Below are 26,479 nucleotides of genomic sequence, written 5' to 3'. Positions count from 1 at the left end.
CTTTTATCCACCTCGACACTTACTGGGATTATGCACCATTTGGGGATTACAAAATTAATTTAGATGAGGGCCCGCCCACCGCAAGTATCAGTAGAGAGTGGATTCTTCCAAGGATGTACTTCAACCTCAGCAACAGGAAGGGAGCTTAGAGAAGACAAAGCCAGAAACACGACAATGGTCCCCTCTCCTTGGAGTCACACTTCCACTCATTCAACATTTCTTAAGTACAAGCGGACGTCCTCCCCCAAGAAGGAGGCAAGTAAGTATACACAACATTAGAATGAAATGAGATTAGGTCTTTAAACTTTAGCAGGAAAATCATTCCATCAAAATATCTGAAGTACACAAGTCTTTTGGAGGATTACTTTCCTCTGATGATCAATGCACAGCTAATTGTCCTCGTAGCTCAAAGATCCTAAGTAGGAAGCAATGCAGCAAACGTGGCGTTTACCTTAGATATTGCCTATTTTTTTTATTTGAATTCATGTCTTACTTTCAGTCACAGACACTGTCACTTTCTAGTGTCGTAGAAGAGCCCTGATTCATCAAGTTATATTCACCCGCCAGTGACCACAGCAGGCAATCAAGTTTCCTTCCTCGACCCCAATGGGTCTGGGTCTTGGGATTCGACACAGAGCGTCTGTTTCACACTTGCGACTCCTCATTACATCCGATGGGCCAGATCAGTACTGCCGTAACTCTGTCATCCTAAAGGGAGTACGATTTAACTTGATCCCGCTGCCAACGCAATCCTTCTGAAAATAAATCTGACCATGCCTGTCCCTGGCAAGCAGACCAAGTGGCTCCTCATTATTAGCACGGCACGGGACAGGTGGCAAAAGAACACGTGGCTACACCCTCCAGCACGGGACAGAAAACTGTCTTGAGCAGGCCTCTATCTCTCGTCACCCTGATCCCTCCTCATTTCCTTCTCTGAGGTCCTCACACTCCCAGCTCCCGTCCACAAATCCTCCATCCCCAGCACAGTCTCCGTGGTCAAGCCCCAGCATCAAGCCCCAGCATCTTGCTCCGTTAGGAACACACTCTATTCCCCTGCTCAGGAGACTGCTCGTCCCTAAAGGTCCAGCGCAAATGCCACCTCTTCTCTGGAGGTGCCCTTATGCAAGTCAGCACACTTCCATTATAACTTTTGTTGCTGCTGATCACGATTCTGCTGGTGTAGGCAGTGAAGATGCTGAGTTGTAAGGTATCAGTGAAGATACTGAGTTGCTACTTCCTCATTCGGATCTGCAGAGCTGCTACCTGTGACGGCTCCTATAACACAGGGTCTCAATAAATATTGGTTGAATTTAACATTTATTTTCTTTCTTCTTTTTTTGCGATTAAAATAAACTTCTATTTTCTTACAAATCCATTTCTACATCTATTTTAAAAATTTATTCCTTATTTCCCTTAGAGTTCTCCCTAACTGTACTAACAATGGGTAACTGAGTATTTTCCAAACATTACAGCTAAAACTGCCTTATGAAACCAAATTCTATACTGATGTCTTTTGAATAAAAAATTAAGCAAAATAAAGTACATAATTTCATTCTTTTTTGTCCTCCATAACTTTAATAGAATTTATTTACAACTTCTAACTGTGTAATTTTCAACCAAGCCAGATTAGTTATTAATTAATTAGAAAGGACAGAACAATGTTACGCTATTCCACAGGAGCAATGGGCATCTAACAATCGTAGGGAACTGGCAAATAAGAAATCAAAATGTACATCAAATGGTTTCTGCTCCTGCTTTGCCTGGTCATGTGTTGTTGTGTGAAGTCATATTTCCTGTCAAAAGCATAACAAAGCTTCCCCTGCTCTACAGGATACAAATGAGCAACCTGGCACAGCAAATTACCCAGCTGCGATTCACCATTTCAGTCCTGGAGTGTAGCCACGTGTTCTTCTGCCACCTGAGAAAACTACCTTGAAAAGTGAGTTCTGTCCTTGGCCAGCCTCATCAACCTGTCCACAGAATAAACACTAGATTCCTCACGTGTGACATTACTGCATTGCCTTTAAACAACCTCAGAAAACCCCAAATCAGGTAGGATCACGGTCAATCCAACATCTTGTATCTGTTCTCCTTAGTTCATGGTAAAACTCTTCAAAATTCGCTTTCAGATGCTGCAAACCCTGACGGCAGCGGCGGCAGGCTGAAGCGAGCCTCCTCACGCCCGCTACGCCCTAGTCCCTGAAGCCTGGGAGTGTGACTGCCCGGCAAAGCGGGGTTTGCAGACGCCACGAAATTCAGGATCTTGGCATGGGGAATGTAATCACAGGTGTCCTTAGGAGAGCGAGGCAGGGGGAGGCCTGACTACAGAGAAGCGGACGGTGCTGTGACTGCAGACACCCCGGCAGCCGGGGCGCGGCCTGTAGGCAGAGGTCCAGGAGCGGCCTCCGCGGCGGCCTCCGGGAACCAGTTCTGCGAACACTGATTTCAGCCCCTTAAAACTCACGTGGAATTTGTGCCCTCCAGAACTCTAAAAGAATAAACTTGGGTTGTTTTTAGCCACCAAACTGGCAGTATTTTGTTACAGCAGCAACAAGAACCAACCACAATAACCCAGCCACCCCTCACCAGTGTACAATACCACTTTTAAAAGTTAGTGAATTGATGGTACTAATCTGGCTTCCAGAAAATACTACTTTTATGACCAGAACATGAGATTACTCGATGCAACGAATGGTAATTTATCTGACCTAATCTGTCACAGAAATACTGCGAGTTCCACATACACTGTAATGGTGATACATTTGTCCAATCTTTAAGACTGTGTTTATAACATATTTTGCATTTCTGTTATTTGCAAAATATTACATGCTTGATGTTGAACATCTGAAAAACACCAAATTCCACAATCCAAAGACTAATTTGGGGGGGGAGTAGTTTCTGAAATTTTTACATATATAATGTTATGTAAATATATGTAAAACATATATTATATCTATGTTATCTAGTTTTCAGGTATGGCAACTAGTCTCTTATATTAATATTTTAAAAAATATTTCTTAACTAATGAAGAATTTATACATTTATCAGGCTTAGGTCACAATGTTAATATTCTTATTATCGTCATTGCTTGAAGAGAAAAAAAATCATGTCCCCTCCAGAAACCTGACCTCAAATGGCTTCACGATCCATTCTCTAACTTCACCAGCCTGACTTACCGTCTACCCGGCATAAAATGATTAAATTGGCTGCAGAAGCCAGAAGGGATTTTTAATAAATTTATACACAAAGAATTGTGACAACCACGACTAGACCTATAAGGAAGCTCCTAATACGTTAGGCCTCAGATAAAATTATTCCAGAACGTCCCCCCTAAAAAACCAGTTTATAAAATGTACAGTCATGCTGTCATGCCCAGCAGATACCAGGATATGAAGGCAAGCATACGGACCTGGTGCAAAATCACCGTACACTGAGATTAAGATTATTTAGTGAATTCCTTGTAATGAAGCCAATGGGGGGAGGGAAACAATACATTTGATACAAACTTTGCGTGAAGTGAGACACTCCAAATGCCAAGCATATACATAAAAATGGACCATGAAGAAAAAGAAAACTCTACAGAGGACCACAATAAAGGAAGAAATGCCCTAACCTGCCAATGGCTGGGCTTCTCACCAATTCTTAAATGTAGAGTGGAAGCAAATACCAGACCGTCACTGTATACTACTTTCTGTTTGTATCATACAATTATGTCGAAGTTGACTACCCAGTAAAACACACACGATTCCTATCCAATACTATTAACTCAGGCATCTTCATTTAAAAACACGTTTTGATACTGTCATACAGAATCATCCAGACTTGGTGAACGCCAGCTGACTTGTGCGTCTCAGTGAGTTTGTGCTCTGCAGCCCATGGGATGCTGCCTCAGTTGTGCTTAAATCTGGAGCTCTCACTCCCCAGGGGCATGGCATGGAGCTCGAAAGGACTCCAAGCCAGAGTTCAAGGGGTGGAGAGAAGCATCCTAGAGCACGAGTTAGTATTCTTCAACCTTTATTCTCTAGGCAGTAAGCCTAAGTGGTCCCCAATCCACCACCAGCCTAGTTCCTCACTCCCCAGAACCAGATCAAGGAATAAAGTGTATTCAAGACCAGATTCCTAAGGAAGCAAAACGCAGGAACAAGGCTTGTTTCCCGCAGACTGTCTGGTGGGTCATGCCGGTGCCACCGTGACCCTCAGAAGCACTTTTACAACTGCCAGTCAAGCCCTGTGGAGACCCGCAGCAAGCGAGGAAAGAGCCCATTCTTAATTACTCAGACAGCAGCTGGTCCTCCAAGTTGAAGAATGAAATGTTCAAATTCCAGTTTCTGAGAAAATGAAGTAATGTTGGGAGGAGAAACAGAAAGACACAAGCAAAGGGGGAGTGCAGGCGGCTTCCGTGAAATACGAACATTGCAAACTCGGTCATTCCTGTTTCTCTCTGTTATTCATGCGGAACAAGTTTTGGGTGTGTATCCTACCTTTCGTGTTCGAGAAAACGCATCCATTTGCCCAATAAGCTTAAAAAATCACAATGTAGCTCAAAGGGCTTCATCTCAGGTCACCTAATGTATGTACTGAAACTCCAGAAACACTTAACGATAGGAAGAAGGGGCACATCCATCGATTAGATAATGAAACTGTCTCAACTGGGACACCCCAATATTAATTCCCTGATCACTATTTTCTCCCTATTTAATGAGGGTGGGAATAGGGGTTTGAGGGACAGGTAAGGTTGCTATATATTGTACATCTCAAGCTTTTTCTCTCTTCCAGTGAAAAGGGCTCTAATGTTAACCTTTATGAGGGGCCCTGTTCAAGCTTTAACAGGAAAAGTGAATTGGAGAAACCATCAAGAACCTATCAATACTATTAAAAACACAAACACTGGTCCCAGGACGGTCTCAATACAGGACGAGCTGTGTAAGTTATGCAGATACTGAAAGGAAACAACCTTCCTCTGCACTACGCTGGGTCACTGCGGACTCCAGCTTTGGAAACAGTGCTTTCCCCATCTACCGAAGAAACTATACACAGAAACCGAAACAGCACGGGCATACACCAAAGGACATACAGAGTACTTCCAAAACATGAATAAATTTAAACTTTTAATAACATGAAAAGAAATACCTGTCAGTGAGAGGTATTTAATACATTCTATAAAAATAAGTACTTTTTTTTTTTTTTAAAGAAATGTGGCCCTCCATCAAAGAAGAGTTAATGACATCAGAAATGTCGCCAGGCTGAGAAAAACCATCTCCTATCCTACAACCACCCCACCTCTCTTAGTGGAAGACCATCTCCAGCTTGAGAGATAAAGGAAGCCATTCGTACTTACCTGGACTTCGAGGCACTACTCAACTATACCACAGCTTTCCGTTCCCGCCACAGACCTCCCTCTGAGATGTAATCTGTTCTCGGGCACCTGAGCGGCTCGGTCCGCCGAGCATCTCCCTTCGGCTCAGGTCATGATGCCACAGTCCCGGGATGGAGCCCCACGTCAGGCTCCCTGCTGGGCGAGGAACCTGCTTCTCCCCCTCCCACGGCTGCCCCCCGGCCCCGATTATGCCCTCTCTCTCTCATATAAATAAATCAAATCTATACTTAAATAAAGAAACAAATAAATAAAATATAATCCATTCATGATGCTCTCTGGATACCATGTTTCACCGACTCCTTGCCACTGTGGTAGAGAGCTACCGTCTTTGACCCTGCCTACAGCTGACAGCCCATGCCCCTCTAGCCTCGGGCCGGCCTACTTCTGCGGGCCTCTTCCCTCTCCCTGCCATGCCTCGGCTCATGTCTGTCCCTCCATCCAGAACGTTGCCTTCATCTAACGAACTCCTCCTCATCCTTCAGCGCTGGATCCCCCAGGCTCTCTATCGCTGCCCCCGCCAGCGCTTCCCTGTGTAAACCTGTATGTCATGCATGGTATCTGCAGGGCATGACTGCAAGTCTTTGTTTTTCCGTACTATGTGCTGCTGCGAAGCTCCTGCTTGACTCTAAAGGAGGAGCTGCCTGTTTTACATTGAGACGTGTGAGCGTTAACACACAGGTGGGGATCTTAAGGAAAACTTCATCTAACGCTGTTGTCATTTGAAATGGATCTGGCAGGATGAACAGTCGTTTCCAGATGTACTATAGAGGAATGATGTTCAAAGGTGAGAAAATAACATGTGCACAAGAGACCTGAAAATCTGTGGTGTGATGGTGTGTGTGTGTGCTCGTGTGTGCAAGTTTGTGTTCACATATACACATCTCTTTCTGATTACTCTGCTTCTGATGGGGGTGGGTGGAATTCTTACCCAAATAAATGTCTTATCAGTCCAACCAGATCACAAACTCGTCTCAGAGAAACAGTCTCATATTTCCCTGTGTCCCTTCCTGGTGGGCAATATACACACACTTGCCCCCTGCCCGGACCTCCTCCCCTGCACAGCAGCACCCGGAACCAGGACCTTAATAAGAACTGACACTGAAATCATTAGTGGGAGCTGAAATACCTGTTAATCCAGGGAAGAAAGGTTTCTAGTTAGTGAAAATAGATACAGGAATACACCTGGTAGAAGTCCCAGATAATTAGGACACACAGTACTAGGGGAAACAGAGTAACCTCACCACGATTCTTTTTAACCAGACTCTCTCCTATAAGGGGAAGTAAATAAGCCAGGAAGGCGAGCTGCAACATAAATCAGCCAACTGTCATATAAATTTCCTTCTTTAATATTACAAAACTTAAGAGAGAAACCATTCAGGTTACTACAAAGAAATATTTTAAATGAACTCATTAAATGCAAATTAAAACAGAAACTCTGAATAAGCACTGGGCCACAATTAAAGGCTGAAGAAACAGCAGGTAAGAAACAATTTTCATTGATCAAAGAACTAAAAGCTAACAGAATAGACTATTCTGCATTGAAACTGGTTTCATGAATATGAAGCATTTCCAAGTAAGGAGATTTTTTTTCCCCCGTTTTTCAAAGAAGCTTTGGAGGTGGAAATGGATCTGCATATCTTAATACAAAGTACTTTCATTGTATCATTTTCAAGCAATGAAGCCATGAAGTTTCTGAAAAATGCAGACTTCAAAAAAATCCTTAGAAATCATTCCAAAATTGAAAATGGCATAAGGTCATCATTTTAGAGCCTTTGGATCCAAAGAACTGTACATAATTACACAAAATCACTGATGCAAAGATTCACTAGGATGTCCTTTATGACACAATTGTACCTCATTGTAAATAGGAGCTTTCAGAGCCTATCCTGAGTACTTCCATGTAGGGTCACTTTTTAGCTAAAATTATTGAAATGGCAGAGTAGCAGAGTAGCAACTAGAAATATAAACTCTGAGACTTCAAAATTCATCACATATAAGCTTTAAAACAAATACACAGATGTGTAGGCAAATAGTAAAGTTAGATTGCACATTCATAATACCAAGGGCATTTTTTTTTTTAAATTTCATTTACTCATGTATCCCTGGCACCTGGAGTAGTACTAGGCACACAGGGACTCAATTATTGGATCTGCTTTCATGAAAATAAAACAATATAAAATAAAACATAAGAGAGTTTTTTCCCCTCATAAATTCATTTTAAAACTTAAAATATATTGATTTCCATTTAACAGGAAAGCAAAAATTAAAATATTCTATGTACACAAGGGGTAAATGGGCATTCTTATAAACACTGCCAGACAAGACAGCCACCAAGCACAGTTGTGCAGCTTGTGCACTGCTCAAAGTCACAAACCTGAGCAGGGATGGAAAGAAACAGGGAAAAAAGAAAAACCCAGTAGATGCTCTGCTGATGTATGTGAGTTAGCCTTGAGAAGGATGCCTGTTTGAAATTTTTCAGTCCTGAGGAGCAGGGCAACTTTTGCTACCTTGTTGCATTAGACAGAAATGTAAAATAGGATGACTTACCTTGGAACAATTTAGAAATACCTAGAAAAATTCAAAGTCCACTAATTCTTTGACTAGAAAATCCGCCCTGAAATTGTAACAAGATTTTTTCTTTACACATATGCTTTCATATGCAAATAAAAAGATATGAATATAAGCATTTCTGATTATAGCAATCTGTAAACCTACTAAGTGCTCATTTGTGGAAGAATAATTACATAATTTGTGTACATCCACAAAATAAAAAAGTAGGCAAGAATTACTGCAGAGTGGAACTGTGTAGGTAGAAATATATAATTTCTAAGAGACAATTAATTATTTCTAAGATTCCTTCTCTTAGTTTTTAAGAACGCAAAGGGAAGGTTAATTCTACTGGTAGTGGGGTAAGAGCCAATCCCCTTTACTCCTATTGTACCAACTCACCTATTTTGGTTTTTCCTCAAAAGTAAGCCAAGATTTATATAAAGTGGGAGAGTACTATTTGCATTAAAGAGGGTGTAGCAATTAAAAAGAGCATAGGCATAAAGGGGCAAGTTCTGAGTGGCACAATGTCTTTAACAGAAAAAAAGATCCCAGATATGTACTGATTTATATTTTGATTCCCAGTTTATCACTAGGTATAAACTCTAATGCCTTTCCTGGCCCCAAAGAGTAGTCACAGAAACAGGAAACCCATCACTCCAAGACTTCCTTCTAATTGCCTCTACTTTAAACATTCTCCTTCCTTTCCACACTTGCCAACACAACCAAGCACCAAATTGGCAATTAAGATTTTTGCTACAATGTACCCACCAACAGAATTAGGCACACTCTCCCTTCCTCCACTTTCACTTACCTTCCAACACTCTTTCCACACTCTCCTATACAACCAAGTCCAAAATTGGCAACGAAGATTTTTATAAAAATATGCCCGACAACAGAATTAAGCAATGCAACTAATTGTATAAAATAATTTACTGCACATTGTCCACATGGTTTTTATATGTAAGGTACTCTTCTTGGGAGGGGGCATGTTGTAATACACATTTATTTGCACTGTGTAAAACTGGATCTGGAATATGAGAAAAAAACATCTTTTAAAATCTACTCTATATTTTTACCGTAATTACAAGTTACTAATAACTATCTAATCAAATCCAAAGATTATACTCTTTCTTCTCCTGTCCCTGAATCCCAAATAAACTAAACAAACTGCCTAAACATAGTTCATCCTAACAAAGTGTTTATATAGTAATTTATTAGATAATAATTTAGAATCGTGATTTTTAGATCTTAAGTCCCTGTCTTTATATACAGCTTTACTATAAATTTGCTTTTAAAAGTACCCATTCACTAGGGGCACCTGGGTGGCTCAGTCGTTAAGCACCTGCCTTCGGCTAGGTCATGATCCCAGAGTCCTGGGATAGAGCCCTGCATCAGGCTTCCTGCTCCAGGAAGCCTGCTTCTCCCTCTCCCACTCCCTCTGCTGTGTTCCCTCTCTCTCTGTCTCTCTCTGTCAAATAAATAAATAAAATCTTAAAAAAAAAATCCATGCACTAGATTAAGTTGAATTAAAATAAAATTTGCCCAACTGTCCTCAAAATAAAATACAAACTTTTTTTCCTATAAAATACTGACATCACAGGGGCGCCTGGGGGGCTCAGATGGTTAGGTGTCTGCCTTCAACTCCAGTCATGACCTCCAGGTCCTGGAATCACAACCCATGTCTGGTTCCCAGCTCAGAGGGGAGTCTGCTTCTCCCTCTCCCCCTGCTTGTGTTCTCTCTGTCTCTGTATCTTTCTCAAATGAATTAAAAAAAAAAAATCTTTAAAAAGAATACTGACATCATGGATTTTGAAAATTTCTTGTACTTGATTTTCTGATTCAGTTTGAGAGTTGGGTTTATAGTGGATTATATGTAATAGTCACCTAAAAAAATCTCAAGAAGATTTATAAAAGTTTATATGAAAAATGTATTTAGAAGAAAAAATGTCTTAATTTAATGACTCTCAAAAGTCATTCACCAAAAGTCTAGAAAGGTAAGAAAAATTGGACAACATCATTAGGTTTTAGCAGCGCTGCAAAGACAGCGCTAGATAATCACTGAGATGATTCTCCCAGTGTTCTACATTTTAACATGAATTTCCTAAAAAAAGACTTAAGACTTTATCAGTGAATACAAACTTAAGGATTTTAAAAATCCACTTCTCATGTTTCTGGACAGATCACTGGCTTCGGATGTACTCATTGCAATCGAAAGTGTTTTGTAAGTGGCACTCATCAGGAATAATCCCCAAATAGGCTCACCAAATCTCACATACACAATCTAGAGCAAGTCTCTGTCATTTAAAAAAAAAAAAAAAAAAAGCAATGGTTTCTAATCATACTGTGCAGTTCCACTAACTTCAAAAGATTCCCGCTAGGAGAAAAAAAAATTTGGTTTAATCAACCCAGAAGGGAGAAACTTTGCTAATCTTACGCACCACAGTGTTTAAAAACAATAAACCATTTCCAAAGCTTTCACCACAAAAATGCACCTAGGTCATTTTGTGTTAGATAACAATAATAATTCATTATGCAAATATTTAATCCTTGTTATTTACTCTTAATTCTTTCATCTCAGACTTACAATGAGAGATTTAAAAGGAAAACTCGGAGGGAGCAAGACGTTTAAATCCCTTAGCAGGAACTTCTTTGATCCTAATCATCATTGCAGGCACCTTCCACCAGAGTTTAACGCTTCGCTAGGGTTTCCCCGGAAAGAGACCTGCAGACGGTGAGTTGCAGTCTGTTCCTACCCCGAAGGCAGCTTCCCAGGCGCCCCGAGGGACCTGCAGACGGAACCCCCAAGTCTGGCTGAGCGCCGCGCTCGCTATGGGGACGCGCGACCCAGCCTTCACCTTGGGAGGCGCGGGGGCGCGCACCACGGTCCCTGGAGAACTTGTCTCCAGGGGGAAGCCTGCCAAACCACGAGCGGGGTGGGGGCTTGGAACACACACTTGTACTCCTGGCCCACGGCGGGCACGGCGAGGCCCACGGCGGGCACGAGGAAGCCCACGGCGGGCACGAGGAAGCCCGCAGCGCGGACTGAGGACGGGCGAGCGCGGCCGCCCTGACACTGACAGTTGACACCGGCGGACACCCTGGGGGTCCCTGTCCGCCGAGGCCCGGCGGGGCGGCGCAGAGACGCTGTACCTGGCAGGCACTCACGTACCTATCATGGTCACTGCGCAGGTGGAGGCTGCTGGGCATGGAGTGACCTACGCGGGAACCGCACCCGCACGTGCCGCCCACCAGAGTGGCTCCGGGGCTAAATCTTCCAGCGCTCGCCTCCCCTAAGGCCGGCTGTCGGCACGCGCACGCGCGGACGACGCGCAGCCAGAGGCCTTCTGGGAGTCGTAGTTTTGCCGCGTAGTTTCTCGTCACCCCGCCCGCCGGCCGCCGCCCCCCGCTCGCCGCCCGCCTTCCGCAGGCCGCCTTCCGCCGCCATTCCGGAGTCAGGCCCAGGAAACGTACGTCACGGGGGGACTGGGCCACTGGGCCGCAGTGTTGACGCGTCGCTTAGCAACCAGGAGGCTCACCTTTGGAAGCTTGTGGCCGCTCTCGCCGCGGTCCTTCCCTCTTCCCGCCCCTCCCCGCCCTCGACTCCCTGCACCTAGGAGCTGCCAAACATCTGGATCAACCTGGGCACTGCGAGGGGTTGAATTTCTACCAGTAACGCGCCTTTTTACATTTTTTCCCGAACTCCTCCTCACATCCGTAAAACCCACTGACTCTTTCACTACACGTTTTATGAGAACAAGGCATTTCCTAGGAAGATGGTGGCAGAAAAAGAGACCCTGAGCTTAAACAAATGCCCAGACAAGATGCCGAAGAGGACCAAGCTGCTGGCACAACAGCCGCTCCCGGTGCACCAGCCTCACGCCCTGGTTTCTGAGGGCTTCACAGTCAAAGCCATGATGAAAAACTCGGTCGTAAGTGATCTTCCTGCCTTCAATGCCCTCGCTCCGAGTCAGGGGACGCCAGGTGATAGATGCTGGCCGGTCCTGTGGTGGATTCCGAATCTGTGTGCTGGGTGGTCTATGGCAGGAATGGCAGTTCCCCCGCAGACGGTGCCCAGCAGAGAGTGGAGGTCCCGGCTAGGTTGTAGGAAGGAGCGATCCCATCCGTAAGCACCTTCCCAATAACCCATGATTTCCAGACCACCCCGAATTACTCTTAAACTATCCACGCGAAAATGCAAAAGAGCCTCTTATCGATTCCTAGTGGAGTCCCCCCTCAGCAAAGGGCCTTCTAGAAGGCAAGTTCTTAGAAATCATAAACTCTTACAGAATTTGACGTGTGCTGATGCACACCTGGAAGCAGGAACTGATTAATCACCTACAATAAAAAAAAAAAATCTCATCAATTCAACCTAAGAAATTTTAGACTATCCCTGCATTTACTCTTAACAACCCTCTTCCTTACAATATAACATCAGCCTGTGAGAGCTAGGCAATTTCATATGAAGTCTCTTTCCAGGCCTTTTAAATGATAATTTTTTTAAAAAGTTGAAGATTCAGTTCAAGTATTTCTATTACTATAATTTGTATTTCATTTCTATTATTTACAGTAGTAAAATTAAAATATTCTCAATACTATTTGGGGGGAAGGTTTAAAATGCACACAAGTGATTTAGCTACATGTCATGATAGGTTTAAAAAAAAAACTTTAATATTTGTTAAACAGTTTTAAATTTGGTATGCTAAACCAGGTTTTACCTCTGACTGACTAAGCCAGCCCCTGTCTGGGAATGAGATATTAATAATAAATGCAGCTTTCAAATTTGTACAATTTACACTCTGGGAGCATCTGACTTATTGTATAGTAGCTCGTTATGTTAAATGAATAGTGTTGCTTTCCAGTATCACATTATTTCTTTTTTTTTTTTTCACATTATTTCTTTTACGTAAGTGTTGCAAGTGTAATATATACCTTATTCTTAAGCCCCATCCTTCACCTACATGAATGAAACAGATAACTTCTAGAACCCTAGGTCAGATTGCCATACTGCTACACAACATGATATTTGAATCATTGGAATGTGTGTCAGTTGGCTTACAATAGTGAAAATTTGTGGAAATAGACTAAAACTCTGGCTAGTTGTAGTTGCAGTCCTTTTGCATGGTTTTCACATAAATCGGTGGTCATGGGGGTCAAGATGACTCACTTATCAGCAATATAAAATACTATAACCATTCAAGCTAATTATTTGTTTTTTCTTCGACACAGTATTTCTAATTATAATCTTGGTCATTTTTCAGTGTTATATTTGTTCACAGACATGTAGAAAATTTGTCAGATTCTCTCTTTACTAAATTTATGTTTATAACCATGTTTATTTTCTAACATAGCCTTATACCTAAAGTCATAGTTCCTGGAAAATTAAGTATTCCGCTATTACTATATGAAGTAAATATGCTTACGAAACTAAAATAACAAAAACCACTGTGAAGCAGCCTTCTTTATAAACAACTTATCTGAGTTAAATATCTCCTTATATTTGTATTTTTAGGGAAAGTCTCTTAGTGTAATAGCTGTATTTCCAGGAAAACCCTCAAAACAGATGTGTCTTTCACTTCATTTAGTGGGAAATTACAATTTATAGTTGAAAGCATTATCCGCTCATTCATTCATTCAATCAGCAACCCCTTATCCCTCTCCCACTCCCTCTCTCTCTCTCTCTATTTTTTTTTAAATATTTTATTTGTTTATTTGACAGAGAGCTAGAGAGAGAGCACAAGTAAGCAGAGCGGCAGGGAGAGGGGGAGAGAGAGAGAAGCAGGCTCTCCACTGAGCAGGGAGCCCGATGCGGGGCTCGATCCCAGGATCCTAGAATCACTACCCGAGCCGAAGGCAGCTGCTTAACCAACTGAGCCACCTGGGCGCCCCCACCCCTTTTCTTTTTTTTTTTTTTGGTTAGCTAACCCAAGAACCAAGAACTTGCTAGCCATAGGCACAGTTGTGAAGATTTGGGATCAGCAAATCCAAGTCCCTGTCCTTCGTCCTCCGAGGAGAATGACCATACAATAATAAACTCTTGATAATAGAAAGATACTGTTTATACAAAAGGGCTTCAGTGGTGTAGGAAACAAAACATTTCCTTTTCATATTCAATATTTACATTTCATCATTTCTGTCTTCAGCAGCATAAACCTTTTGGCATTAAAAAGTCAGAGTAGCTCTATTTCATTCTTAAGGTTTATTTCTATTCAGAAAACAATGTGCCAGTCTCCAGCTTTTCTAAATTACAGCCTCTGTCCCAAAGCTGACACGTAAGTAGTTTTTCCAGTGTTGGGACTCACCTTCAGTTACCTTTCAAACACTTGCTAATTAAGCAAGTCACCACCCAGTGCTCTTCCACAAAAAACAAACACAGCTAAACCCTAAAGAGTTCTGTGGGCACTCTGGGTGTTTGAGAATGCTTTAGTAACATAAGTAAATACACTTGATCGTAAACAGATTTGATCAGATGGGCTGTACAAACAGATTCCTATTTAAACAGTCATAATCTGTTTATAGGAATAAAAATATTTCTAAAGTAAGAATAAACATAAATGGCCAGTTTTTAAGACTCACTATCAGATGTTTCTCTTCATTTACTTCCTTGAAATTGTTGCATTCTGTATGAAAACAAGCAAGGAGAAAGTTACTGAAATCAGAGACTAATAATCAAATTCATATTGATATATTTGCCTAAGAAAACTGATAAGACATACAGAATTTGAAGATTTCATAGTCCAGTTTCCTTTTAAAGGCCTTGTTTCATGGTATGTTATATAACCATATAACAGAACCTATATGGTTCTATATAACTTATAACCAGAAACCAGTAGGTCAGTGTTTCATTGGTTTAATCTCAACTGACAGTAGGTGCTTTCCGTGCTAATACACTTTATCATAAAGCAAGTTAAGATTCAGACCCAGAGTTACGATGATACAGAAGTTGACTTAAAACGAAGCTTTATACTGTAGCTTTCCTTTTCTATAAACTATAGGTGTTTTATGTTCAAAGCTTAGGGGAATGGAAGAAATAATTATTTAATACTACTTTACTTATAGAGAGATGTTTATACTTACCAATCATACATTCATTCACCACATAGTGGTAATGGTCAATATTTATAAATTATGTATTAAGATATAATTTGGCTGCTTTAACAGAGTCCAAATAACCATAGTTTAACTAAGAAGGAAGTTGTTTCTGTTACATATAAGTCCAAGTTTGTTGAGCACTACATGTGTATTCTTGCTTTATATCCTGTAGGATGATGCCATGGGTCAAGGTGGTCTTACCACCACCTGGGTCAAATCCCCACCCTCAGAAAGAAGGAAAGAAAAAGCAGAGAGCTTCCTTTTAGAGGAAAGACCCAAACACTATACCCCACTTCCATTCACATCCCACTGGCCAGAATTTGGTCATTAGCCTATATTTTCCCTTTTTATAAAAACTTTAAAAAAATTGACCTTTGACACAACTCCCAGGCCCCCATATATGTTTCATCAGGAAAGGGGCTATGAAAATTTTATAGGTGCAAAAGGGCATAATCTCTAACACCTACATCAGGCATGGGGAGAGAAAAACGGGTAAGGATCAGGCTACAAGAAGAGGCAGGAAGAAATGGAGGACCAGCGGCTTCGTTAGGAATGCGTGTCCTAAAATTTGCACTTGTCACTCAAGCTCAAATCCATTGCCCAAACTTGCTCTTATGACCGCATCCAGTTGTAGGAGAGGCTGGGAAATGGAGTCTCTGGCTGGTAGCTCATGTCCAGCTAAAAACTTGAGGCATTTTATCAGTGTAATAAACAGGAAAAGGGAAATTGGGGGATAATTAGAAATGTCCACCTCCAGTGCTAAGCATGCTATATTGCTGATGAGAAGGAAACAGATGAGTAAAATAATTATAGTTCGTGTAAATACACATCTGTGGTAAGGCTTACAGATGTTTGCTCCGTATAGTGGAAGTACTAATGATGAGGGGACCAAGTGATAATAAGCTGACTGAGATCCTTGTCACCTGTCCGGATTTTTACAATACCATCGAAACTGGTCTCTAGCTTCCTTCCACCATTGGTCGTTTGTTTCATCTATCAGTATTACTACATTCATCTTTCCAGTACAGTTCCCTTCTCATCACTGGTACCTCCACAGGACAGCAGGGTCTTCTGTGATGCAATCCCATGCTAAGGTTTTAATTTCATCTCCCCCTATGCTCATTTCCTTCTGCCAGATTAAATCTGTAACTCTTCATTGTTGTGATTCACTTACATTGTTCCCTTTGCTTGAATGCCCTCCTCCCTACACCTACGCACCCTCGTTCATTCAGACTTCATGCACAAGTATCTACTGATCACTGACTGTGCCAAGCACTGTTTTACATGCTGGGAGTTTAGAAATCAGGAAGCGGTAGAACCCATGCTGTGAAGGAGCTCAGGTTTTGTGGCTGGCTCAAACACCCACTGCTTCAAGACAACTGCCCTAATTCTCCCGCTTTGCCAACCCAGGTGGAAAGTTATCCTTTGCTCATTGTTTTCTACTTTTTGTGATAGTTTGACTCGTGTTTTACCTCCTATAAATTCCCTGTGACGGGAGAACCCACGACTAACTAATTTTTTCATCCTAAGCAGCACCTAACAGTGTACTAAGTATCTGATGAATGAAGGTAAGCAAATCTACCCTTTCTTCCTGTTTCATCGGTGGCGCCCTCTTTCTTGTTGCTATCATAGTCATTTGTCTTTAGACTGGGTTTTTGTTTGTTTGTTTGTTTTTTAACCCCTCTCCCCTAATTAAGGAGCTCAGGAGATGCCTTTAAAACTCAGCCAGATCAAGGCATTCCTTATCACAAACCCTTCAATGGCTTTTCATCTCAGAGTGAAAGTTAAAATTCTCATCCTCCTGTAAGGTCCTAAGTGGTGTTTCAGTGTTTTCGTCCTCACTCATTCTGTTCCATCCACAGTGGTGTCCTTGCTGTCCTTGAATACGCAAGTTGCCCAGCTGGCTCAGTGCCTTTGCCCTTTCTGTAACCTCTAGTGGAAATGCATTTCCCCCTTACATACCACCATCTCCTGTTCCTTCAGTTTTTTGTCGAAAATTAACGTTGCATTGACAGCTTCCGTGACTATTTAAAATTTCAACCTCTTATTAATCTCTTCCATCCCTGCTCCAGCACACTCATCTTCTTTACATCTTGTGTTTTTCCGTAAATACTGACCACCCGCTAATACTGATTTAGTTTATCCTAGGTCTTCTTCCGCTACAGAGTAAGATCCTTGAGGGCAGGGAATTATTGCTATTTTACTCACTGCTGCATCTCTATCCCTAAGTTCCTGGCACATAAGAGGTGCTGGAGTTTTTTTGTTGTTGTTTTGTTTGTTTGTTTTGTCAAATAGATTAATGAATGACAACCTTTTAATCTATAATGGACAATTATCTTTGAATTAGCAGCTTTAAGAAAATGCTAATGGCATTATATAAATATAAAATATAGGAATTGGAATAATTTACAAATGTTTTATGCCATATTTTAACTACCTTATTATATAAGTTATCTATGGTCATTATAAAATGTTAAAGTAGTAAGGTTTAGAAAAGCTTTCTCCTATCTAAAAATTTTAGTTTTTTCCCCAAAAAATCCTCTTAAAATTTTAATGCTCTATTTTAAAGCTTTGCTTTTTCCTGATTCATTTTTGTTTGGGAAGTGGGATAGATAGTTTGGTGGTTGTTGTTGTTTTTTTTTTTTTTTTTTTTTTTTCCCCAGATGACCAGAGAGTTCTTACACAACCCTTTACATATAGTTAAACTAAATTATATAAAATATCTTCCTATTTAATGTGAATGACCTGGAAATGGTATATGTATATTAAATATGGTAGTGTTTTGGTTTTTTTTGTTTTTTTTTTAAGGAGAGAGAATTTTTTTTTTAAGATATTTATTTATTTGACAGAGTCACAAGTAGGCAGAGAGGCAGGTAGGGGGTGGGAGGGAAGCAGGCTCCCCACTGAGCAGAGAGCCCCATGTGGGGCTTGATCCCAGGACCCTGGGATCATGACCTGAGCCAAAGGCAGAGGCTTTAACTCACTGAGCCACCCAGGTGCCTCTATAGTAGCTTTTTATATGTTTTGATATATTATAGTCATTTTTATTCCATCTGAATTTCCAGCCCGTGTTATGAGGAGACAAGGCAGATTTTTTTTTCCCCCACTTAGCATATAAATCTCAGACAACTTAATTTTTTTTGTTGTGGTGGTTTCAGGACACTTATTAAATGGTAGAACAAGGAATGGAACTTAGATTTCTAGGCATTTCTGACTGGGACCAGTCCACTATTGCTCACTTGTTTTTTAGACTTTATTTGATACATCATATGTCAACATAAATGTATCATTTGAATATCAACCAATGACACTGGTCCAACACCCAGATCGTGAAACATTATTAACACAGAACTCCCTCAACCCTTTTCCAATTACTGCCCAAATATACCCCCACGTTCAATCTTCTGACAACAGATTTGCACCCATGGAATCCTAAAATCTGTAATTGTATTGTGTCTGGCTATTAAATTTGTGTGACTCACCCACATTATTGCATATGATTACAGACCCTCCATACTCATTCCTGTGTAATACTTTTGGATGTCTATAGAACATTATGTATCTGTTCTTCCACTAATGAGTTTTTGTGTGACCTCTAGGTTAGGATTGTCACAAATAGTGTTACTAGGAAAATTCTAATACATTTTTTTGGAGAAAATATGTATAGATGTCCCAGAATATACTCCTGGGAATTTCCGAGCCCTGGGGTATATATATGTTTGCTTCAGTAACTACGTCAAAATCATTTTCCAAATTTATTTTTCATATTTAAACTCCTGCTAGCTTTACATGACACTATTGTTTACTCTATCTTCTAGTTGCTGTTCTCTTTATTTTGCATTTTAGGTATCCTAGTGGGTGTATAATATTATCTCATTGTGAATTTAATCCTAATTTTCATTATGAATAATGAAGCTTAAAACTTTTAAAAATATATTTATTGGTCATTTGATTATCCTCTTGTGAGGTGTCTTTTCAAGACCTTTGTTTTCCTCATAACTTCATTTGGCTTATAAGCCATTTATTAAATGTATATGTTCCAAATATAGTTTCCCACTCTCAATTTCCTACCCATCCTCTTTTTTTTTTTTTTTTTTTTCTTTTTGAGGGAGTGTGATGAGAGGCCTGGGGCGGAAAGGGGAGAGAGGGTTGGGCAGAGGGAGAGAGAGAGAGAGTTCCTCCCTCTGGTAACCAGTAATTTGTTTCCTATAACTAGGAGTCTCTTTCTATTTTGCTCTTTCATTTATTTTGTTTTGATTCAGTATGTAAGTCAAATTATGCAATATCTGTTGTTATAAATTATTTCACTTAGTATAATACCCTGTGGGTTCATCCTTGTTGCAAATGGCAAGATTTCATTATCTTTCATAGCTGAGTAATATTACAATTATATATCTCTCTCAAATCTCTTTTATCTATTCATCTATTGACAGACACAGGTTGTTTCCAAATCATGGCTATTGCTATTGTAAATAACACTACAGTGAACATACAAGTATATATATCTCTTGAAATTATTTTTCGTTTTCTTTGAATAAATACCTAGAAGTGGAATTGCTGGATCACATGGTAGTTCTAAGTTTTTAAAAAATCCCCATACTGTTTTCCATAGTGGCTGTATGAACTTACTTTCCCACCAACAGTTTATGAGGGTTTCCTTTTCTCCATATCTTCCCCAGCACTTTTTGTTTTTTTGATAATAACTGATCTAACAGGTGTGAAGTGATTATTTTATTCTGGTTTTAACTTGCATTTCCCTGATGATTAATACACTGAGCACAGAACATTGAACATTTCTTCATGTTCCTTTTGGCTATCTGTATGTCTTCTTTTGAAATATGTCCATTCACGTCCTCTACCCATTTTTTAGTTGGATTTTTGTTATTATTGTTGTTGCTATTAAGTTGTATAAGTTCTTTGTATATTTTGGCTACTAACCCTCTTTATATCACATATGTTTTGCAGATATTTTCTACTAGTCATGGGTTGCCTTTTCATTTTGTTCTTGGTTTTGTTTGCTGCATAAAAGCTTTCTAAATTTTTTTTTAAGATTTTATTTATTTATTTGACAGAGAGAGAGCACAAGTAGGCAGAGAGCAGGCAGAGAGAGAGAGAAGGAAGCAGGCTCCCTGCTGAGCAGAGAGCCTGATGCAGGACTCGATCCCAGGACCCTGAGATCATGACCTGAGCCGAAGGCAGTGGCTCAACCCACTAAGCCACCCAGGTGCCCCTGCATAAAAGCTTTTTAGTTTAATGCAGTTGGATTTGCTTATGGCAGCTTTTGTTGCCCATACCTGGGAAGACTGGTCCAAAAAAATATTGCTAAGACCTATGTCAAAGAGCTTATTCCTGTGCTTTCTTCTAGTGATTTTATTATTTTAAGTCTTACATTCAAGTCTTTAATCTATTTTTAATTTGTTTTTGTACATGGCATAAGACAATGGTCCAGTTTCACTTTTTTGCATACTAGTCCAGTTTTCCCAGCACCATTTATAGAAAATACTGTATTTTCTCCATTGTATCATCCTTGCCTTCTTTCTCATAGATTATTTGGCCATATGTGCATATGTGTCTATTTCTAAGCCCTTCATTCTATTCCATTGATCTACATGTGTATTTTTGTGCCAGTAGCATACTGTTTTGATTACTACAGCTTTGTAGTATTGTTTGAAATCAGAGAGCATGATGCCTCCTGCTTTATTCTTCTTTCTCAAGATCGCTTTGGCTATTTGAGCTGTGTTGTGGTTTCATACAAATTTTTGGATTCTTTGTTCTAATTTTATGAAAAATACCACCGTATTTTATTGGGGATGACACTGAATCTCATAGATTGTTTTGGGTAGTGTGGGCATTTTAAACAGTATTCTTCCAATTTATGAGCATGGTATGTCATTTCATTTATTTATGTCATCAATTTTTTTTTCATCAACGTCTTATTTATGTTGTTGTTGTTTTTTTTTTTTCATATTTTATTTATTTGAGAGAAAGACCCATAGCAAGAGAGAGCAGAGTAGGAGGGAGGAGCAGAGAGAGAAGCAGTCTCCCTACTGAGCAGGGAGCCCCACATAGGGCTTAATCCCAGGACCCCACTAGGATCATGACTTGAGGCAAAGGCTTAACCAACTGAGCCACCCAGGCACCCAAGTGCCTTACAGTTGTCAGAGAACAAGTCTTTCATCTTTTGGTTAAATTTATTCCTAGGTATTTTATTCTTTTTAATGCAACTGTAGGTGGAACTGTTAATTTGTTTTTGATGGCTCATTATTAGCATATAAAAACATGACCAATTTCTGTTAATTTTGTACCTTGAGATTTATTGAGTTCATTTATTAGTTCTAATAATTTTTTGGTGGAGTTTTTGTGGTTTTCTATATATAGTATCATCTGCAGTTTCTTTTTTCTTATCAATTCAGATGTCTTTTTATTTCTTTTTCTTGCCTAATTGCTCTGGCTAGGACTTCCAAAACTATTTTGAATAAAAATGGTAAAAATAAAGTGGGCATCTTTGTCTTGTTTGTGATCTTCAAGGAAAGGCTTTCAGCTCTTCACCATCGAATATGTTAGCTGTGGGTTTGTCATACATATGGCCTCTATTATGCTGAGCCACATTCCTTATATACTTACTTTGTTGAGAGTTTTTATCATATATGGATGTTGAATTCTGTCAAATTGTTTTTCTGCACCTATGAGATGATAACGTAATTTTTGTTTTAGTTTTGTTCATGTGGTGTTTCATGTTCACTGATTTCTGGGTGTTGAAGCATCCGTGCACTACTGGAATAAATCCCACTTGGTTGTGGCGTGGGATCCTTTTAATACATTATTTAATTCAGTTTGCCAATATTTTGTTGAGGATTTTTGCATCTATATTCATCAAACATATTGGCCTAAGAGTTTCTCTTTTTGCGGTGTGTTTTTCTGGTTTTGTCATCAGGGTAATTCTGGCTTTGTAAAATGAGTTTGGAAGCATTCTTTTCTCTTTCATTTTTTTAATGATTTGAAAAGGATAACTACGAACTCTTTTAAACTATTGGTAGACTTCACCTATGAAGCTGTCTGGTCCTAGACTCTTGTGTTTTGAGAATTTTTAAATTAATGATTAAATTGTATTATTTGTAATTAGTCTGTTAAGATTTTCTGTTTCTTCATGATTCAGTCTTAGAAGATTGTGTGTTTCTAGAAATTTATGTCTTCTAGATGTTGCAATTTGTTGGTGCGTAATTATTTACAAGTAATCTCCAATGATTCTTTGTATTTCTGTGGTATCAATTACAACTTCTCTTTGGGTTTGGCTAGCAAACCCTGAGATGGCAAACTAAATGACTATTCCAGACACCTAAGTAGGAGAAAGAAGAGGGCCTGGGGTCAGGTGTTCTGGTGGTGATAGGCCTCAAATCGACTCCACTTTTGTTATGCATGTTATTGTTACCTCAAAGAATCAGGATTAGAAAGGAATGTAGAGTTTCAATATCTAGGGCAGTGACATTTACAGGCATTGTGTGATTAGAATTACTTGTGTTCATGACCTGCAGGCAGGGAGTAGGTGACCATTAAGGATTTATATCTAACCTAAGTTAAGCATCTGTCCCCTGGGGGATAGCGTTGGGCCACCATGAGGATCTCGCTGTTTTCAGCCCAGAAATTTAAAAGGAGACCCAGTTTTCTGGTCACTCCTTTGCTTCTCAACTAACCTCTTCCAAGGAGGATTGTGTTTGTTGCTACCCTGGCATTGTGAATTCCCACATTCCCCCCTTTCTTATTCTTTGCAGGTTGGAGGTCTTGCTGCAGTTGTGCCAGATACAAATCTGGAGCTTGTCCAGTTTGGGGAAAGCACTGTTATTGAGACTTTGCAAACTAAAAAAAGAAGCAATAGACAAATGAGTAAAATAATGGACAGTAGGATGAGTCCCCATCTGGTATTAGAAAACCAGTTTTTTGGGGTTTAACCATTGTAGATTTTGACAAGAAAATACCCTAGGTTTTTTGGTTATGCTCATGTTCATTAATGGTGAGAGAAGATAAAATCTGTTTTTTTAAGTTGTGAATGTCTAAGGTTAAATTGTCATGAAGGAATCCTTGAAGATGCTTCTTAATTCTTCCCGGATCATGTTGAGTACCGTTCCAGTATAAAGGGGCCTTATTGGCCTTATGGGCCTTATGCGCACAGTCACAATTAAGATCCTGGCAAAAAGCCAGGGCCTCCTGTTTCTCTCCCAAGTATTCTATTGCTACTTCCATCAGTTGGAGTGTCTCTGACAAATTTTTTTTAAGATTTTATTTATTTATTTGGCAGAGAGAGACAGCGAGAGAGGGATCACAAGCAGGGGGAGTGGTAGAGGGAGAAGCAGGTTTCCTGCTGAGCAGGGAGTCTTATGTGGAGATGAATCCCAGGACTCCAGGAACATGACCTGAGAGGAAGGCAGCTGCTTAAAGCCTGAGCCACCCAGGTGCCCCTCCCTAACAATTTTTGATTGATCGTCTGTTGTAATTGGAATTCTCAGGTTACATTATATGCAATTTGATCAATATGTTGGGTGGTTTGGAGTGTATGGGTGAGAGTAGCTATGGCAACACTAGTGGTTGTCAAAATGGAGTTAGCTGCTACCATGCCTGCAATGAGCAGGCCTAGAAACCTGTGTCGCCTTTTTGATTCATTAAGTGCCTGATGAAGAATGCTGAGAATGCGGATTTAGATTCCTCCCAAGGCCTAGTAAGGAGGACGGGGATATAGGAAAGAGGCTGTCTTCTTAAAACAAAGATGGGAGTTGCTTTTTGGTAAGTAATGTTGTAATTACTTAGGCTGCATAATGTGCTTTCCTCCTTTGGAGGTCTTGATAAAGTAGCGTCTAACCTCCGTAGATAGGGATATATTGGCTCCAAATAAGAAAACATAATGGTGTGGTATAGAGTTGAATATAATCAGTAAAGTTCTTATGAAAAATCATGTTGTGACTACCTGAGGAATTGTAATATTCCCAATGCCACACAGAGAGAGGGGGGAAATACATGTCCAAGCCTCCAGAGGGACATTTGAATGGGGAGAGTTAAGGCCTCCTTCGCACCAGATTATAGGAGAGGCTGCTCTGCACATCCAGTCTCCATTGCTAGCTGGATGGATTTTAATCTCTGTCTCATTAGCTATTAGACATCCTCTTAGACTCTGGTGTGTAATAGTATTATTATCTAGATTAAGGGTATTGGGTTAAGAGTTCAACATGTCTCCCAAGTTACCCTCTCTGAAGATATGGTCCATTTAGTACTTTTCTTAAAGATGAAAAGAAAGGAGTGGCTTTTATTATCGGTCTGATTGCCAGTGCCAGATAATGCCAATGGAGATAATGCTTAATTGACTGTTTTTGTTGGTGCCTTTAGGTACAGAATGTAACCAAATTTGGGAGGAGACAGTAATGCAAAGAGGATCATACAGAGAAGTGCAGATGGGAAGAATTGTGGCATATAAATTTATATAGTATGGAAGCCCAGAAGGAGCCGTTAAGCTGGGGTTGGGAAAAGGGGAAGGAGGTTTCTCCTACCCAGTTAGAGTTATTGTTGAGCACAAAAAAGGCACATCAGCTCACATTAAGGGTTTCCAGAAGGGCGGGTTAAGCATGTATGCCTAGTAGTTAGTGGCCATAGCTCCTGGAATGAAAGAGTATGATATACCCATCATGACAGAAGTTGCACTTAAAACTGAGAGCATGGCAGGAACGGTTTCAGGTGTGGGGCCTTACCCTGTGGGATTTCTTCAGAGATCTAAGTAGTTTTCTTCAGGTCTCTGCAGGTCATTCCTGTTGCTTGTTGTGCTCTCTGTAGCAGGTGGTTTCTGGGGTTGGGGTTCGCTTAATGTAACCTGACTCATCTGTGGGATTGGGTTTGGGCTGTGACAAGCCATGATATGGCTTGAAGTTCTGTGCCAGGAGCCAAGGTGGTCCTTCCCGTGAGGAGACACAAGCATATCCTCTTCCCCAAGTGATGAGCTCATGGGGGCCTTGCCATAGACTTGAGTTAGGGTCTTCCCATAAGACTAAGAGTTGTAGTCCTGGATTTTCTTGTGTGAAATGGTTGTTTTTTGTTTTTTTGTTTTTTTTTTAAGATTTAATTTATTTATTTGACAGACAGAGATCACAAGTAGGCAGAGAGGCAGGCAGAGAGAGGGGAAAGGAAGCAGGCTCCCTGCAGAGCAGAGAGCCTGATGTGGGGCTCAATCCCAGGACCCTGGGTTCATGACCTGAGCCCAAGGCAGAGGCTTTTAACCCACTGAGCCACCCAGGTGCCCCAACTCATGTGAAATGTTTTAATGCTGGTGTTAAAAATTGGTCATTCAAATTAAGAAGGTTTAGAGTTAAGAGTGCCTTATATAATCGTGAGGAGGGTTCTGGATTACTTAGACCTATATTTCCTCTCTTTCATTTAACATGTGTTTAAGGGTGGGGTGTGCATGTTCAATAACAGCTTGTCCTTGTGGGTCTAAGGGATGCCTGTACGATGCGTGATTCCCCCCCAAATTTTATTTATTTATTTATTTTACAACTGGTTGGTGACATCTGAGTTTATGCATGTCTCTCTCAAATATGACATTTTAGTCAAAGCCTTAGTAAAATAACCAGTGTTTTCAATGGTGTCCTCTTATAAGGAGAACAGATTGTTACTGAACTTATGTAAATGACCAAGATTGCCATGGAAGAAATACTGAGAGACCTTTGAATTTTGGAAGGTTTAGGTAGAGAGAAAAGTTAAATGCTTTAATTTGTTTTATTTTTCTGTGTATCACTGATGTCTTAAGAGAAAGTCTCCTTAGTCTGGAAGAGCAAATATAGGACCAGCAATGTTTTAAATAAGAATCACAAAAAACTATAATTATTTTTTCCAATTCACTTAGTCCCATGATACTGTTCTTGTTTAGTTTGAATGCAGCTTTAGTTAGTTCTGGAAATTCCTACCCATTTAAGTTTTAATCGTAAAGATACCAAATTCCTGCATTTGCCCTTAAGTCCCTTATACAAATTTCCTTGAAGATGGAACAATAACTATAAATGACAAAAATTCAGACTGGACATAGTTAAAGATCTGATGAGATGAGAGTTTACAATAGCAGTAATCAAAATACCAAGCGATGATCTTATATTAAAACTTTAGGAATTGCATATAACCTCTAGAATAGTTACAGCATTTACCCAAATGTAACCTAAGGCTTATCATTTGTTTAACAATGCTTCCAGAGTAACTTAACATACCAAATAAAAAGGCCTGATGAATTAAAGAGACTTCATTTACAATTTAAATCTTGGGAAATTTGTTAAAAAAAACAAACCAAAACCAAAAATTAAAAAAATAATAATAAATAAAACCAGAAAGTTTAAGCATCTGCCTAAATAGGATTAGAGATCTTTAAAGACCTGATAAAAACAAAACATAGAAACTAGTTTTTTGAGCAGACAAATGAGAAAAAGAATCCTTTGCTTA

The 26,479-nt window shown here is 40.1% G+C and overlaps 2 protein-coding genes across 3 annotated transcripts in view; one reads left to right on the top strand and one right to left on the bottom strand.

Annotated features, from left to right (window-relative positions):
• The window catches only part of PRKN (parkin RBR E3 ubiquitin protein ligase), a 1,310,068-nt gene extending 1,298,855 nt beyond the window's left edge, over positions 1–11,213 (bottom strand). For both annotated transcript variants that reach the window (XM_044242625.1, XM_044242633.1), the window contains exon 1: positions 11,097–11,213. In XM_044242625.1, coding sequence (XP_044098560.1) covers positions 11,097–11,103 — 7 coding nt within the window. In that variant the 5' untranslated portion in view covers positions 11,104–11,213. The remainder of the gene's footprint in view (positions 1–11,096) is intronic.
• Positions 11,214–11,393: 180 nt separating this feature from the next.
• PACRG (parkin coregulated) overlaps positions 11,394–26,479 on the top strand; it is a 507,220-nt gene continuing 492,134 nt past the window's right edge. Inside the window, exon 1 of the mRNA XM_044242604.1 lies at positions 11,394–11,856. Coding sequence (XP_044098539.1) covers positions 11,701–11,856 — 156 coding nt within the window. The 5' untranslated portion in view covers positions 11,394–11,700. The remainder of the gene's footprint in view (positions 11,857–26,479) is intronic.

Source organism: Neovison vison, chromosome 1 (genome assembly GCF_020171115.1).
Source record: "Neovison vison isolate M4711 chromosome 1, ASM_NN_V1, whole genome shotgun sequence".
In the NCBI taxonomy this organism is placed as follows: Eukaryota; Metazoa; Chordata; class Mammalia; order Carnivora; family Mustelidae; genus Neogale; species Neogale vison.
The sequence above is the reverse complement of the archived record's forward strand: the minus strand, read 5'-3'. Positions and strand labels throughout refer to the sequence as shown.